General features: G+C 36.3%; 1 protein-coding gene across 1 annotated transcript in view; it reads left to right on the top strand.

Moving 5' to 3' along the window:
* The window catches only part of LOC135732483 (connector enhancer of kinase suppressor of ras 2), a 46,793-nt gene extending 32,036 nt beyond the window's left edge, over positions 1 to 14,757 (top strand). Inside the window, exons 11-23 of the mRNA XM_065250548.2 lie at positions 180 to 340; positions 2,098 to 2,178; positions 3,637 to 3,875; positions 4,235 to 4,269; positions 6,200 to 6,248; positions 8,347 to 8,395; positions 8,494 to 8,666; positions 10,830 to 10,903; positions 11,054 to 11,125; positions 11,206 to 11,276; positions 11,406 to 11,488; positions 11,601 to 12,290; positions 12,452 to 14,757. Of these exons, the coding sequence (XP_065106620.2) occupies positions 180 to 340; positions 2,098 to 2,178; positions 3,637 to 3,875; positions 4,235 to 4,269; positions 6,200 to 6,248; positions 8,347 to 8,395; positions 8,494 to 8,666; positions 10,830 to 10,903; positions 11,054 to 11,125; positions 11,206 to 11,276; positions 11,406 to 11,488; positions 11,601 to 12,290; positions 12,452 to 12,676 (2,002 nt within the window). The 3' untranslated portion in view covers positions 12,677 to 14,757. The remainder of the gene's footprint in view (positions 1 to 179; positions 341 to 2,097; positions 2,179 to 3,636; positions 3,876 to 4,234; positions 4,270 to 6,199; positions 6,249 to 8,346; positions 8,396 to 8,493; positions 8,667 to 10,829; positions 10,904 to 11,053; positions 11,126 to 11,205; positions 11,277 to 11,405; positions 11,489 to 11,600; positions 12,291 to 12,451) is intronic.
* The last annotated feature ends 2,786 nt before the right edge of the window (positions 14,758 to 17,543 follow it).

Here is a 17,543-nt window from a genome sequence, read left to right on the forward strand (position 1 = left end):
GACTTTGGATAGATTTTTGATGTGTTTGATAAAGGTGTGCTTGAAAGTTATGCAGGACAGTTTCCCACCAGGACCAGGATTGCCTATCCCTGATCTAAGTGATGCATTCTGGTAATCTTTGGCATGTTGACTCTCTCTCTTTCTCTCTTTTTCTCTCTCTCTCTCCATGTATCTATCAGAGAGGAGGATCTGGATCGTGGTGGGTTTGGAGTTTTTGGCTCTGATTCTCCAGGTTATTATATAGAACAGGAGTTGCTGGGGGGACAGTATTTCCCCCTACTGGAGGAGGATTCTGGGAGAAACACCGGAATGAGACGCAGAGATCGGACCCCAACTCACAGTAAGAGAATTATTGCATACTCATTGTTTAAAGTGACAGGCTACGAAACAGCATATAGACACATTATACTGTATATTGTATATTTAAAGCTGCAGTCCATAACTTTTTGTTTAAAATTAAACAAAATTCAGTTATTGGGCAAGTCCATAAACAATCAGGGTTCAAAATTGTCTCTTTACTTTAATTACCACATTTGGTAATGGTAAGCTTATAATAATGATTTGTAATATGAGCGATCTGGTTTGATTTGATAGGAAATGTCTTTTGTTGTAAAGATAAGTACAGTACGTGAAGAAACATAGATGGCAATTGAGAGCAAAAGTTATATAATATTTAAAGGGTGGGTTCACCCCAAACTGAAAATTCTTTCATCATTTACTCACTCTCATGTTGTAACAAACCTGTTTATATTTCTTTGTTCTGATGATATTTTTAGGGAAGATATTTTTAGGGATGTTTGTAACTAAACCATTCATAAGCCCCATTCATTTCCATACTGTTATTTTTTCCTACTATGGAGGTTAATGGGGTTCATGATTGTTTTGGTTACAAACATTCCTCAAAATATCTTCCTTCGTGTTCATCAGAACAAAGAAATTTATACAGGTTTGTAACAACATGAGAAATTGATGACATAATTTTATGGAACTACCCCGATAAGTATATATAAACTTATATATTATATATATTATTATATATGGGGTAGCCTACAACTTTGCACCGAAAGACTTCATGTATTCATATTTGTACCTAAATATATATATTAAATGGCATATGACCTTATGAAAGTGTCCTAGGGACCATTTTTTGACAATTTTCCTGACAGTGTAGTAATAAGTTAAACATGTCATAGATTTTAACAATACATGTTTACAAATTGTACTACACTAAATTGGTGTTATGTGAGCTGTGTCCCAATTCAAAGGCTGCGACCTTCTAAGGACGTATTTTAAGACCGGCTGCGTCACAGCAGAGCGACTTGAGGTTAGGAAGGCTGTCCCAATTCAAAGGATGCTTAGAATGAAGCCTCAAAATGCGTTCTTATTTCACCCCGCTGTTAAAGATAGAACGAATGGATCCTTAACAGCCGAGGCTATCCCAAGATTCATTGCGCGCCTGCAACGGCTGCATATAATGGCTGGATATTCTAAAACAAACAATTAAATCCTTTATTTAATAAAAGTGTGTATTGATCAGAAACATTTTTCTTGTCACTCGTTTAGTATAAGTTATGTTTTGTATTCTGTTTATGTTGAGTATATTTCTAAGGTTGATTAATTTGATGTACTATGGAATAGTTTAATATACATCAACATTTTTGATTCCATATTTATTTTAATAAGTCAGAAACGTCTCCGCTGTGTCCTGCTGACAGGTGCGGTGGGCGCGTGCAGCAGGTGACACAAATTATCGGTCCTCTGAAGGTTAAACCGTCTCTTTCAGTTCTCTTCTCGAACTTCTGAGGCTGCCACCTTGAAAGAGCAAGTGCTTGCCTTTTAAGGTTGCATGCTTAGAAGGTCACAGCCCTTGAATTGGGACACAGCTGTGATGTCAATTTGCAGGATGTTTAGTATTTTAATAAGCAGGCCATACATTTTTTTCACGTTTAAGTGCTATAATTGGGTATGTATCATTTAGTATGTTGTACAACAATGTAAAGTAATGCACACACTGAGTTAAGGTAATAGACAGTAATCTATATTTAGATACCTATAACATACCGACACTCTCAATTGTTGTACCGTGTCTTTCTGTAGATGACCCACGGCAGGTTTCAATGGGAACTGAGTGGCTGACCGAACCTCAAGAATCTGGAGTTTACAAAAGAGGAAGCAGAGGTGTCTCAACTTTCTCAAACACAACTTTCCATTTTCTCTTATTGTTATTTTCAACTGTCAACTTTAATTAAATTAATATAACTTAATAATTATAACAAATCTTTATAAAAAACTCAAATATGTTTGTTCATAGTAACACTGATTCTTTTTATTTTACTGGACATAGTTGAACTCTAACCACATTACTAAACATTAACATGACTCACTTTTGCTGATGTTGAGATTTTATTTTTGTAGGCATTATTCACATCCCAGCAGAGATTTTGTCTGTCAGTCAAAGAAACAGAGCTGTATGCTCAAAAAAACAAAACAAAAAAAAAACATTCCATTAGGAATGTGTCTTTTAAAGCTGGACAGATGATGATCTCTGAGAGGATTTTTAGGTCAGAGTTCAGTGTTGTGAACATCCATCTCTCATCTGCTAGTAGTAAAAAACAGTGGATGTATTCAGCCTTTGTATTTGTTAATGTGATCATATATTTAGGACGTGCTCATCATTTTAATGGCCTGTGACATTTTTCTTTTAAAAACATATGCATTTTGAAGTAACTTTTCTTGGCAGGTAGAATAATTGTTGTTAATAACACATTATTACATTAAAGCTACGCGTCATACAAGTTCCCTAGGAAAAAATTCAGAATGATTCAGCCTGACATTTGGTGCCAGTGTAGTGAACGTTGTAACCTACATTCAAGAAAGCTAAAAGAAATTTTTTTTTGCTTTGCAATACCTCTGACCCACAAAGCTGGAGGAATTGCAAGAAACATTAAAGGGGTTTCCCGAAAAGGGTTTAGATTAATACAGGACTAGGGCTTAGTTATATTAAGACATTAAAATAGTTTTAACAAAAACACCTTACAAAAAACATTGCTGGTGTGCATCTTGAGACAAAACATTGGCACTGATATATTTTAGGATATTTTAGTTAAGACGGCTGAAACATGCATTTTAGTTTGGGACTAGACTTAAGCCCCTTAGTCCAGTGTTCACTTTTTCCCAATAAAAAATGTCCCACTTTGGCCTGTCTTGCTAATGTCTCAGCATTAAAGCATAAAAAAGTTTAACATGAATGAATCAACAGATTTCTGGGATGTGAGATGTGTAAAGGGAACAGTAACAGCGTGTAAAATGACTCATTAGTTACACGTTTCTTAGCTTTTGTTTGTGGAAACAGAACTCCAAAAATAGAACAGAGAATGCGCAGGTGACTCTACCACAGATAAAAATAGAAAGCAAACCTCCATGAGGGGAAATAAACCTCCAAAACCACAGACAGGAAGATGTTATAATAAATTTGATGTATGCTTATAAGAAATTTAAGTAATTCCCGATATAGGTACTAAATCCTTCTGCCTAAAATGAAAATTGCTGCTCAGGAGTGTTATCAAGATGGCCGCCAAGTAAACTGCTTTACAGGGATTGCATTTTCACACCCTGCATTTTATCTTTATCCCTCAGATTCAGACTCCTCTCTCCTACGATTTCTCAGCGATGACAGGATTCTGTTGATTCAGGAAGAAGCGGAGTTTTCTCAGCGGGACACGAGCAGACGATCCAGGAAGAAAAGCCGAAATCCCAGCAGTCCCAGTTTTCCAATCAGTCCCTCTATGCTTGTCCCACCTGTGCGTTTGGACGCAGTTCCACCCGAGGGGCTGCCCTTTCCCGTGCCTGACTCAAACACAATGCCACACTATCATGTGAGTTCAACAGTTGTTGTTGGTAAACCATGGTTTGGTCTTCAAAGGGAATTATGCAAAAGCCGGTGCAAAGTTGGAGGCGTTTCATGAAACCTTTAAACTTACTGTATATTTATGACCTTTGCATTGCTTTTGCAATGCTCTACCAGTTGGGCTAAAGGGATTTGTAACGTTCTGTTCAAATGTCTATGAAGTGGGAGGAAGAAGGTGTTGTGTGGTGACACACATTAGCGCTATATAACCATACACATACACACGTTCACACACAGATCTGTGGCTTGGTAGTTTCATTTTTTTTAACACAAAACAGGAAATTCTAATCTCTCTTCCTCTCTCTTTCATTCTCTTTATTTCTACAGAGAGCTGCAGACACGCTGCGAGCAGATGCCGATAGGTGAGTAACCCACATACTTTGCTTTTTTACATTTTTGTTCCCTGAAGTCTGTTTTCTTCCTTTTTGTATTCTAAGATTTAGACAGATCATATTTGCTTTGCTTATACAAGCTGTCTTATACATACACAAGCTGTGGGATTGTGGTCAGATCTAATTTGTGTTTAAGTGACTCGTCTTTTTTGCGAAGCATGGATTTAGAAGTACAATGTGACAGATTGACTTAAAAACAAATGGTGCTATATAGCACCAAAAGTGGTTCTTTGCTCGTAATCATAGAAGAACCATTTTATAGAACCATTTAAGAACCATTTTATAGAACCATTTAAAACAAATGGTGCTATATAGCACCAAAAGTGGTTCTTTGCTCGTAATCATAGAAGAACCATTTTTGGTGCTATATAGCACCGGTGAAGCACCCGTGTAGAACCATATAGTGCTATGTAGAACCATATGTGGTGCTATATGGTTCTACACAGGTGCTTTACCGGTGCTATATAGCACCAAAAATGGTTCTTCTATGATTACGAGCAAAGAACCACTTTTGGTGCTATATAGCACCATTTGTTTTAAATGATCTGATAAGATATGCCAGTAGATAGATATATATGCCCATATTTTACACTTATCATCAGTTTAGAAAAAATATCAATCGAAAAATTCTAAATAATTATAAGAATGTAATATTTTATTTTATTTCATCGTAACTGAGCAGGCTAGGTGTCTTAACACTGAATTTGTGTCATTGCTGTGTACATCCAGGAAGTTTTTTTTTGTGGTTCTGAAACCTAGGATTTCACAATTTTTCTATCAACATATGGTTGTTTAGGAATGGGAAATACGTTTTTATAAATAATTAAGTTCACAGTATATCAATACACATTTATAGACAGTATATACATTATCTCAAGAACTATAAAAACCATCTCAAAATATGATTCCTTTAAAGTTCAGGATTTTAAAATGAATGAGATGTTTAACAAGTTTACCTTTAATCTGATAGCAAGTTGCTACTGTATGACAAAAAGTTTATAGACTTATACTACACACAACATTTACTTGTTATAATGAACTGGCATTTAACAAAGAGGAATAGAAAGTAATTCTTAAGTAAGAATCTTACTTAAGAAAGTAAGGCTGTTTTCTTTCCTCTGTAGTTAAAGGTGTGTGGTTTCAGATTTGATCTTAGTGAGAGTCTGGAGCAGTAAAGCATAAAGCATAACTGGAGATCTCTGCTGTTATGATGTCTTCAAAGAACCGAAAGCAAATGTTCAGTTAAATCGAGAGTTGTGTCTGTGTCAGGGTGTATATGTGTTTAAAGGTGTGCGTGTGAGCTGTTACAATCAGGACTTCAAACACATACATACATTATGCCCACACCCTGTGGTTTGACAAAATTTTATTTCAGCTTTTTTTAAATAATCACCTTTTGAAGGCAGTTCACACATAAAATTATTGTTACAAACCTGTATTAAATTCTTTATTCTGCTGAACACAAAGAAAGAAATTTTGAGCAATGTTTGTAACCAAACCGTTTTCAAGCACTATTGACTTCCATAGCAGAATTTTTCCTATGTTTCCATGCTTCATTACAAATATCGTCCTTTTTGTTCAGCAGAGCATGTTTGTAATAACATGAGGGTAAGTAAATGATGAAAAAAAAATCATTTTGGGTGAACTATGCCTTTAAAATTTTATTGCACTCTAAATTCTGCTGGGTTGCTTTTAACTGCTGGGTAAATTTATAATACAGAACACATGTTGGGTTATAAATAAACCTATATGCTGGGTTTTTGTTAACATAACCATGAGTTGAAACAATCCAGCATAGGTTTATTTACTAACCCAACACGTGTTCTGTCCAATATTTACCCAGCATTTTGAAAAAAAAACATCTTTTATAACCAAAGTTTTTAACTTCTCTTTCCCCTAGGTATGCAAGTTCAGGACTTGACCGACAAGCAGGGGCATCAATGAGGAAGGTAAACATCATGCACAGATGTTATTTAGATCATTACATCATTTAAATAATTTCATTATTATATTTCTGAGCATTGAACGTTTTTATACATTCTGTAGAAAACTATAAATTTATAACTTAAACATGTTATAGTTTCATATTAAACTAAGAAAAGAGGGAGCTATCTATCTGAGAACAGAGAAGTGACTTTATCACGCTTTTAAATTATTAGTTAGTTTGCCATGTTTGAAACCTTAAACAAGAATGTCAAAAATAATTTTAAAATCAATTGCTTAATTTTTTGCATTAACTTACTGGGTGTTTTTTTCTGGACAGGGTTTAAAATTAGATTATAATTCATCTATAAGGGACAAGAATATTTGCAATACCAGTGGCGGCTGGTGACTTCTTTTCCGAGGGGCACAAATTCAAAATATGTGTTTGGAGTGTCATGTGAACCATGTGCATCATGTGTTTTGTCAAAATAACTGCCTGCTGCACACTTCGCCAAAACCGTTTCACATTCACAAAATACACGCAAGACACGCCCTCGAATAAAAGAAGTCACCGATCACCACTGAATAATACTATGGGCCAGATTTGCCTCAGAGCAAACCATGATTTTGGCATTAAATAACGACTGTCAGGATTTACTAAAGACGTGCAGTGGACTAGTGTGGTCTAGATATTTTTGTGAAAGACCTCATTAGGAGTTTCCCTTTCAGATGCAAAATTTATGGAAGGAGAGCATTTAAATGATTTACGTAACGTGATTTACTAATGTTTGCGCGTGTGATATTACTGGTATTTGTGCTATAATTAACCCAGAAAACAGCATGTTTTAAATTATTTTGCATCTAAAATGGCTAGAATTGTGCATGAAGGAAACAAAAGAGGGGTCACTAGGAGAAGTCACACAATACAAAACTTCTAGTAAACCTTATTTGTTAGGTGGGATTTCACACCCTGAATTTTCAGCTAAGAACTCAAGCGCATCAGGTGTTAGTAGATCACCAGCACCTCATCAGCTTTGCTTATTTGCGACCCTGAACTAATTTGGCTGCTCTCAGTAGTGCGTTGATCATTATGAAAATCAGCTTTTGCACCTGCAGATAAACCTGCAGATATTACCACTCCCATTGGGGATTATTTGGAATTCCGCTCTCATGCTAATTTGCCATGTTTAGTAAATCTGGCCCTTTGTATTCTATTCTATAACCTATATATTTAATAATTGTCCTGTTCTCAACATTGTACAAAAGCACTATAAACTTGACTTGACAAGACAGGAATTGGCCCAAATCTTTATTAGTTAAAGAGGACATTTCACAGGACTTTTTTCAGATGTCAAATAAATCTTTGGTGTCCCCAGAGTACGTATGTGAAGTTCTAGCTCAAAGTACCATATAGATAATTTATTATTGCATAAAAATATCCCAATCATGTTTAAATTGCCACTTTATAGGTGTGAGCAAAAATGTGTCTGGGTGTGTCTTTTTAAATGCAAATGAGCTGATCTCTGCACTAAATGGCAATGCCGTGGTTGGATAGTGCAGATTAAGGGGCGGTATTATCCTCTTCTGACATCAGAATGGGAGCCAAATTTCAATGACCTACTTGCAGAGAATGGTTTATCAAAACTAAGTTGCTGGGTTGTTCTTGTACACATTTTCTAGGTTGATAGAAGCACTGGGGACCCAATTATAGCAATTAAACACGGAAAAAGTCAGATTTTCCCCTTTAATAATGTCTTAAAATAGCTTTCTGAAACAGAAAACACACCTATTACTAACACATGGACTATGGAAGAATAAACAGGATTAATTATTCATTTCTGTTTCATAAAGCCATTTTTAAGATGTCCAGGAAACCGCCAGTATATTTGTTTTACTGATATAGGACACATAGTTGAAATAAGCAAAAAATCTGCAAAAATTCTATACAAATCTAACAAATTATTTAATAATATTTTTGTCCCTAGAGGCATGTATATATTCATAAACATGACAAATTATAGTGGTTTTCTTAATGAGGGTGATCAGGTTAGGATCCTTCTGAAAAAAACCTTTCTTCTTATGCTGGTCTTTGTTTCTCATGAGCTTTCTTTATTTTTTCTCTAGTCTATGCATTATGCCTCTCTGAGGACCAAACCCAAGAAGAAAAGCAAAGGTACAATGATGAGATTCTTTTACTTTGAACACACTATGCTGCGTTTGTACATTTGATTGCATTACTCATTTAATAATACTCTTTGTATCTGGGTGTAGGATCCCTCAGTAGTGCCAGCAGGAGGCGTATTGCATGCAAAGATCTGGGTCATGGCGACTGTGAAGGTTGGTTATGGAAAAAGAAAGACGCCACTGGCTACTTCACGCAGAAATGGAAGAAGTACTGGTTCGTTCTCAAAGACTCCAACCTGTACTGGTACACCAACCAGAACGTAAGCAAACAAACACACTTCCTTTTCTTTTGACTGGTGAACCTTAACCACCAACCAACGGTTCCCATGTGAAAAACAGCACAAATGAAATGTCTAGTTATGTATAAAAAGACGGCAATGTAAAGTCATTAGTTGAAAAACAAATGTGTCCTGCATGTCCACGACAAAATTGTAAAGATTAATGAAATCTAAACTGTTTTTCCACACTTAATACTATTCATTGCATAAAACATGTTTTGCATAAAATATATACACTCTCAGAAATAAAGGTAAAAAAATTGTCACTGGGACAGTACCCTTTCAAAAAGGTACACCTTTGAATCCAAAGAGTGCATATAAGTTCTTCAAAGGTACATATTGGAAGTTCAAATATACATATTTGTACCTAAATGGTGACAGCTTTGTACCTTTATTTTTGACAGTGTATATATATTTCATCTCAGTTTCAGAAATGCTATAAAGCTAACCAATGCATTTGTGCCAATGACAAAACAAAAACATGTACTTTTAAATCTTGATGTAATGCATATTTTTGGGTCAGGAACAATGTGTTTGAAAAGTTTTGTTTATTAAACAATATTTCAGTATATTTTATTGATTTATTGTAAATATTTTTGATGTCCCCACTCAAAAAGTGTCAGGTGGTACAACCAATCATTGTCTAGTTGCCAGATAAGTTTTAATGCGCTCCCTGTGTCTTGCTGATTGTTTGTATATTTGAAGGTAGCAATAATCCTAAAAATAGTTTGAAAGTGTAAAACAACATTACCATAAATGTAACATTTGAGAGCTATAATTTTAAGAACAATATATAAGTATATTTTTAAGTATATTAACATTTATAGACAACCTTAGCTGGCATTTATTAAAACTAAAAGTAGTAGCTAAATTATTAGCTTATTAAAATGATTAAGCTTAATGTTTTTTTTATTTCTTAGAGGCATTCATAGCAATTGCACCCTTTGACTGCCTGGTTGCACCACCTGACCTCTGCAATGAAATTACATTTAACAGACATCTACTTGGATGCTGATATAAGCTTTTGCGTGTGAAATCAAATTCATAAATATACTTTTTAAATACAAAAAGTTTTTAAAACGTGTTTGATAGCTTTTTTTACATTGGTTGTATCACCTAACACAGAACCAGGCCATTACATTAAAGTATCTATTTTTTAGTATTTGATAGAAATATAAACTTCATCCAGCCATAAAGACAGAGAGAGGTTGTGTACCCTTATTATTTTTGCTTGCTTGTTTTCTTGTAATCTCAAAATAAAAAGTTTTATTCTTGTGATGTAATTAAAGCTTAAGTGTACTTTGTACGTGTTGAACGTTTTGTTTTGTTTGTAAACAGCAAAAACATATTTAGCGAAATTAGCATGGGCGACCAAATTAGATTTTACTTGTATCAAGGATTTGATTAAGCTTAAATAGATTCGTCAATAATTTGCAATTTGATAGCAGTGAATTTAGGGACCACTTACAGTGAACAAACAGTCACGAAACCAACTCTACAGTGTTCATGTGGTTGTCAGCTGTAATGCACACTTTTTAGATTTTTGATCTAAATTTATTCAAATAAACCGTTAAATGCTATTGAAGATAGAAACGTGTACATTAAAGCTTTCGAGATGGTCCCTAAAATCACAAACATCGACGTCCAACTTTATTTATTTATTTAGTCTATCATCAGTAATTATTTGCAACACTTGTTGTGACGCCGAAGACACCAATCAGCAGGCCACTTCAAAATACACAACATTTAAGGGAGAGAAAATTTACTTCCGTAACCATTTATACTTGTTAACCTCTTAATAAAAGGCCCATGATTTTGGTTGTACTACCTTCCTTGACATTTGTTTAACAATGTGGATGTTTTCAGAAGTTTTGTAACTATACAAACAACTACTATTTGTTCATAGAAAAGGTTTTGAACACAAAATAAAGCCAATGTATCTTATTTAGAATTTTTTATAATAAACACCATTTTAACAGTTGTCTTAATCTTGCTATTTTACAAGATACCAAAACAATGTATTTAAGCTAAATAGATTTTCTAAAATAAAGTAAAATGTGACATGTCATAAGTTATTTTTATTCATTGACCCATTTACTTTATCATGTGTTCCCGAATATTGATTTCTTTTGCTTTTGTGTACAGGATGAGAAAGCTGAGGGCTTCATAAGTTTACCAGAGTTTCGGATAGACAGAGCGATTGAATGCAGGAGGAAACAGTGAGTATTGATAAAACAACAGTAATTGCTAATTCTCTCTGTTGTGTTGGGTTTGCTGTTTCTGAAAGGATCGGATTATGAAACCCATGGGCTAAAGAAATCTGGGTCACTACATAAGTGCTGATCACATACATTTCTTTTCTGTTTCAGTGCCTTCAAAGCATGTCATCCCAAAATTAAGAGTTTCTTTTTTGCTACTGATCATTTAGAAGAAATGAACAGGTGAGTTGGTTTAAAAGCACCTTTTAATTTCAACCACCCCAGTCTGTTATGTCCCCTTATGTCAAAATGTCCTGTTTCAGGTGGATGAATCGTTTAGGCTTGGCAGCGATTGGCTACACGCCTGATGATCCGGTACCACGTCCTGATGAAGGTAAGCTCATAGTGTTATGATGTCATGGACTTAATTTCAGCTATAATCCATACTGTTGAACTGAAAGCCTTATTGAATTTGTGAACTAGACATGCATGTACATTTGATTCGGATGTTGTTTTTGTTTAGATTACTGGAGTGAGAGTGACCAAGATGAGGTGGATGGGTCTATGACACTCAAACAGGAGGCCACGTACCATCACAACCCCTCTGTGAGTACAAATACAAAACCTGCGCTGTTGTACAAACTAAAACTGCTTCATATCTTGTTCAATCCTTATCAATGTAAATCCAGATTAAAATTTTTTTGCCTTTTGCCATTAGGGAACATCGACCAGTCCATTTCCCGAGCGTCATTTCTCCAGTGGCTCCACATTTTCACATTCTTCCGCAGAAGAGTCCCATTCTTCCTGCCGATCCTCCCATCGAGAACGTCGCTCATGGCAGGACCTAATTGAAACCCCGTTGACCAGCACCGGGCTACACTACCTACAGACAGCAGAAGAGGAAGAGCCTTCACTGCTATCGCCTGACCAGCTCCGACAGGCCACGCTCCCCGCCCAGCGTCGACGCCCTATGGAACGCGATGGGCCATTTCCGTTGACAGACAGCGAGGAGTCCCACCCCCGTCATCACAATCACAAGCAGCGCAGCCAGAGTCTCCCGCGTCACCGCGCGGGACACGGGGGACACCGCAGCGGTCGCACCCACATGCACACGCACGGCACCCTGAGGCCAAGAACGCATCTCCATGAGGAAGAGGAGGAAGAGGAGGAGGAAAGGGAGTTGCACAGAGCCAGAAGCAGGAGGCCTGAGACTGAAAACAAAGCTGTCGATGCCATAGATGGCTTTCAGGAGCTGTACCGATCGCTGGAGCAAGCGAGCCTCTCCGCTTTCGGCCAGCAGAGGCCTTCCACCAAACAAGAGTTCAGACGGTCCTTCATCAGACGCAGTAATGACCCCGCCACAAACGAACGACTCCACCGAATACGGGTTCTTCGATCTACGCTAAAGGTATGCAATTACGAAAGGCACGACAGGGCAAAGATCAATCATGAAGACAGCCTGTGAAAAGTCATTTTTACATTCTGCAAAAATATAACCTTTAATATTAACCGAGTAAGGCCATGCCAAACATTGAAATCAATTTCACTTTTTTCTTTCCCTCCCTAAAGGCAAAAGAGGGCGACTTGGCGATAATCAGTCAGGTGCTGGACGACCCTTGTTTGACCTCACGGAAGTTTCGTGAATGGAAACAGCGTAACCATGAGCTCTTCCTGGATATCTGCGAGTTTAGCTCCGCCCCGTTGGAACCGCCCAGCGAGTGCAACGACCTTTCACCCCTCTCACCAACAACGCTGATGATGCACACTCACTCGTTCATAGAAACGCACGTGTGAGATGCTCTCACACACCCATACATCTAACGACTAACTAAAATACAGACGTAAGAATATACAAATAACACGAAACGTACATTTCAAACACACACACTATGAAAAGCACTGTGGATCTAGACTTTTCCTCCATGGATGACCTGATACTGCCCTCCTCTGAGTGACAGATTGAACCAATACACTGTAAGATCAATCTCAAAGATATGACCCAGCCTCCAAAACTCTGCTAACAGACCGCAGGCACGTCACGGCCTGTCCAGTGGCCATCTGCTCTGACCCGACGCCGGCAGGAGACTCATAAACAGCTCACGTTACGGAAGTATTTTCTGCACTTATATGGCTCATTGCAAACTCTGTACAATACGAGTCATCACGGGCACAATTTGGAAGGAATGTAGGAAAGACCCGGTGAGGTGCCCTAATGCATGCCTGCCCTGAAGAATCATCTTGTCAGATTAATTGACCACCAGGACCGTATATAAAACAACGAATCTTATTTTTGTCTCTGATTGGAGTAGAAAAAATCCTTTTTTATATCTTTTGAAGATTTTGTTGATCATTAATTCGATTTTTCGTTGGTTTTCCTTCCCTTGGAATGCTGCAGGAAGAGCAGTCATGTAGCCATGGGCAACAGGCTTCACTCTGTTACCAAGCAACACCGCCCTACTGTGTTACTCTATACAACTTTCAAAGCAAGCAAGAGCGTCGGAAAGCGTCCGCGTGTATGTGTGTGCAGGTGTGGGTGTGTTATAGACAAAAGAGAGACAGTAAGAGAGACGTACGGATGCCGAAACGACTCTTTTGCAAGAGTTTGATGATATAAATCATGTTAGGATGTGTCAAAAGATGAACTCCTGGCAGGTACTAATGTGTTTAATTTGGCTTCTTTAGACTATTTATATTATAGCTAAACTCATGCATGGTTTAAAAAACTATTACTATATGCTATCAGGCCAGAGAACAGTCTGTATATAAGAACATATTATTTGCATAGCTGCATCCTCTGTTTAAAACTGTGAATTGTACTCGTGAATGCAATCTTTTGACTCTGCCGATGCAGAAACCTTTCTACTCTCTATTTTTTTCTACAGAAAAAGACGACAAAAGATGCAAAGCTTTGCTTCTCTGATGTTATGACTGTTTTTGCTTGTTTCCGGGTCTTTGCTGGTCATTACCTCTGAGCTATGGGCTACATTCAGGTCGCTATTTTCTGTTTTCTGATGTATGTGTCCCTTTAGACAGACTCCACTGGCCAAAAACTAGACTTGGATTCCCTTTCGCGGTTTTAGAGGTCAGTGGCTCAGGATTCTTGAATTGGATAAAGCAGATAGTAAATTATATGATAGAGAATTTTACATTTCCTATTAAACAAAAACAAAAACCAATTGGTTCGGCGGTGGAGTGCAAAATGTCCCCTTGCTAAATGTTGCGTGTGTGGTCTCATTCATCGACATTTACATGTCAGAGACACAGACCTGCATATGTGTTCAATGTCGGTTATGTCACTTTTTTAGAAACTTGTGGGATGTACTTTAATTCTATAGAATGTACTCATTCAATAGCTTGTTAATTGTAAATCTCATTGGAACAAACAGACACATACACACTCGCTTCCCACACACAGACAATACTTTTATGTTCGTGGTCGATGCAGTCTTACCAAAGCGACTTTCAAAAATACATCTGCCCACTAAAGCTACTGTTTTGATTCTGTTTCTTCATGTGTTGCTGTGGGCATTCATTCCATTGTGTGCGTGCGCGTGTGTGTGTGTGCACGTGTTATCTAGGCCATCGGGGTTTCACTGTGGTTTTAAGGGCATGTCCCCCCCTCTCCCCCACACGGCTATGCTGTATAAGGTGTAAGTTGCACTGCAACATTGAGACGGAACATATTGCTCTTTTTTCAAGGTTCTCTTTCAAAAATTCCCCTTCTGTATATTAAAACACCAGGACGATCCTGATATTTATTCACAGTATTATTCAAAGCTAACCCTCTTTGCTTTCAGAAATATAAATACATATATAAATATATATAATACAGATTGTAAAATGTTAAACTAATAAACTGAGTTCTCTGCACTCTGCATTTGTGTGCGTTGTGTTGTGTTTTTAAGGTACCATTTATAGATACTGTAAAAAGTACCAGGTAAACACACTGCTTGCTTCAAGAACTACAGTCTTCATCCCAAGAACAACCACTGAAAGCGGAAAAAATGTGACCCCATCTGTGAATTTTTTTTATTTTTATGATTTACTGTTTTTATTATAAAATCACCCTACATAATAAAAATATTGTAAAGATGTCATTATCTCATAATTAGATTAAGACTTTATTCTGGATTTCACAGACAGGGTCACAAATAACTACAACATTTTGAAAGAATATATTAAGACTACCAACATTTACTTGTCTATGTATTTAAAGGGATAGCTTACCCAAAAATGTTAATACTGTCATCACATACTGTCTATTCAAGGGGACATTTCACAAGACTTTTTTAAGATGTAAAATAAATTGGTGTCTCCAAAGTATATATGTGAAGTTTTAGCTAAAAATATCATATAGATAATTTATTATAGCATGTTTACTTTGTAGCTTTGAGCAAAAATGTGTTGTTTTGTATGTGTCCTTTTAAATGAGCTCATTTCTGCTCTAAAAGGCAATGCAGTGGTTGGATAGTGCAGATTAAGGGGCAGTATTATCCTCTTCTGACAGCACAAGGGGAGCCAAATTTCAATGATCTTATTTTTACACATGCTTACAGAGACTGGTTTACCAAAACTACGTTCCTGGGTTGATCTTTTACACATTTTCTAGGTTGATAGAAGCACTGGGGACCCAATTATAGCAATTAAACATGGAAAAAGTCAGATTTTCATGATATGTCTCCTTTAAAGAGAATTATGTTATCCAGTCTGTAAAAATCCAGGTTAATAATAATCTAATTTTGAGATTTGGAGCATCAAACTTTGATTTCAGTCTTTGACATGACCTTACTCAATATTAAATATATCAAGGTTTTTATGTAAAAAACATTAAATCACAAAAATATGACTGGCTTGGTTTTCATAGACTGGGTTATATACTAATATTATTTTTAAACCAGTAGTAATTGATGGTGTTCCTATTATCATACAAACTAAATTAAACTGAGATAATATAATTTATTGGAAAAAATCTATAAGTTGCACTTTAAATTACATTAAACTTTTTCAATGTGGCGTGTTAAATTATTTGTATAATTGTTTTAATGCATTATGCACAAGTTGAACTTTACACTAATGCTTACATTAATAAAACAAAACAAGTAATATATAACTGTAAAAACATTAATGGACGAATGTATTGGGACACCTGTCCATTACATCAACTTCAGTGACACTGCGTTCTAAAATACATAGACGTTCATGTGAAGTTGGCCCTACCTTTGATTTTGCAGTGCTCTGTGATAATTTTATCATGCATTTATCAAGCATTTGTGAGGTTATGCACTGATGTTGGGCAAGAAGGCCTGGATCACAGTCTCCGGCGTCTATGCCAAAGATGTTCGATGGGAACATGAGGTTGAGGTGAGGGGGCTTTTCTGTGCAATTAAATTCTTCCACATCAAACTCATCCAGGTTTGTCTTTATGAACTTTGTGCACTGGCGTACAGTCATACAATATAAAAGAATAGTTCTCACAAAGATGCAGCATAGCATTGTTTGAATTCTTGGTAGGCTGAAGAAGCATTACAATTTCCCATCAATGGAAGTAATGGGAACTGTAGCTTAACCCTAAAAAAAATGTCTTTATCCCCTTTTTTATCAAACTTTGCAGTTGGCACAATGCAGTCAGGCAGGTAATGTCTTTCTGGTAACTGTTAAACCCAGACTCACCCATAAAACTGCCAAACAAAGAAATGCATGATCAAATATGCTATTACAGCTTTTTGGAACGTTGCTAAATGCAGAATGCAGTCTAGGTGCTTACATTTATACACCAGGAGTTTGGTTAACACACCTGAATTCAATAATTAAGAGGTGTGTCTCAAATTACTTATCCATTTAACGTATTTTAAAAGTGGTATAGTAGAAGAATAACAAGGGAATTTTGCCCATTGCAAATCATTTGAGAGAAAATATTCCAAGCAAATAATCTTAAACTTTTTAATGTTATTTAATAAATATATGTATGTTATTTAATAAAATAGAATTTTTATAAGGGTTCTTGAATTACATTAATATTCAGGTCAAACATTTATACATAAGTCTTGTATAAATGTTAATATGCAAAATATGCTAATAATAATTATTACGTTTATTTTGTCATACTGAAAAAAAACCATCCTAAAAATATTTTTAAATGAGAAATTAGTGTTTGCTTCAAACGTGCTTTCGTATTGCTCTGGAGGTACCATTCTCTGCAAGGATGTAAAAAAAATGTTAATTGAAATTTGGCTACCCTTGTGATGTCAGAAGAGAATATACCGCCCCTTAATCTGCAGTATCCAACCACAGCACTGCCATATAGCACAGATTACCTCATTTGCATTTGATAGGACACACCCAAAACAAAGTGTAAATTTTAACATGCTATAATAAATTATCTATATGTTCTTTTGAGCTAGAACTTCACATACCTACTCTGTGGACACCAAAGATTTATTTGACATCTTAAAAATTTATTGTGAAATGTCTCCTTTAATACCTATGCAGCCTGCAAATGCGACCTCCGGAGGCTGCAACCTTCCGATTGAGAAACCAACGACCATAGGATTTTTTTTCAAAGCTTTATATAACATATCATATAACCATCATTACAGAAAAAGAGGCATTAAAGACAGAAACTCCAATAATTTGAGAACAAAATAAATAAATAAAACAGAAG

Source organism: Paramisgurnus dabryanus, chromosome 5, assembly GCF_030506205.2.
Source record: "Paramisgurnus dabryanus chromosome 5, PD_genome_1.1, whole genome shotgun sequence".
In the NCBI taxonomy this organism is placed as follows: Eukaryota; Metazoa; Chordata; class Actinopteri; order Cypriniformes; family Cobitidae; genus Paramisgurnus; species Paramisgurnus dabryanus.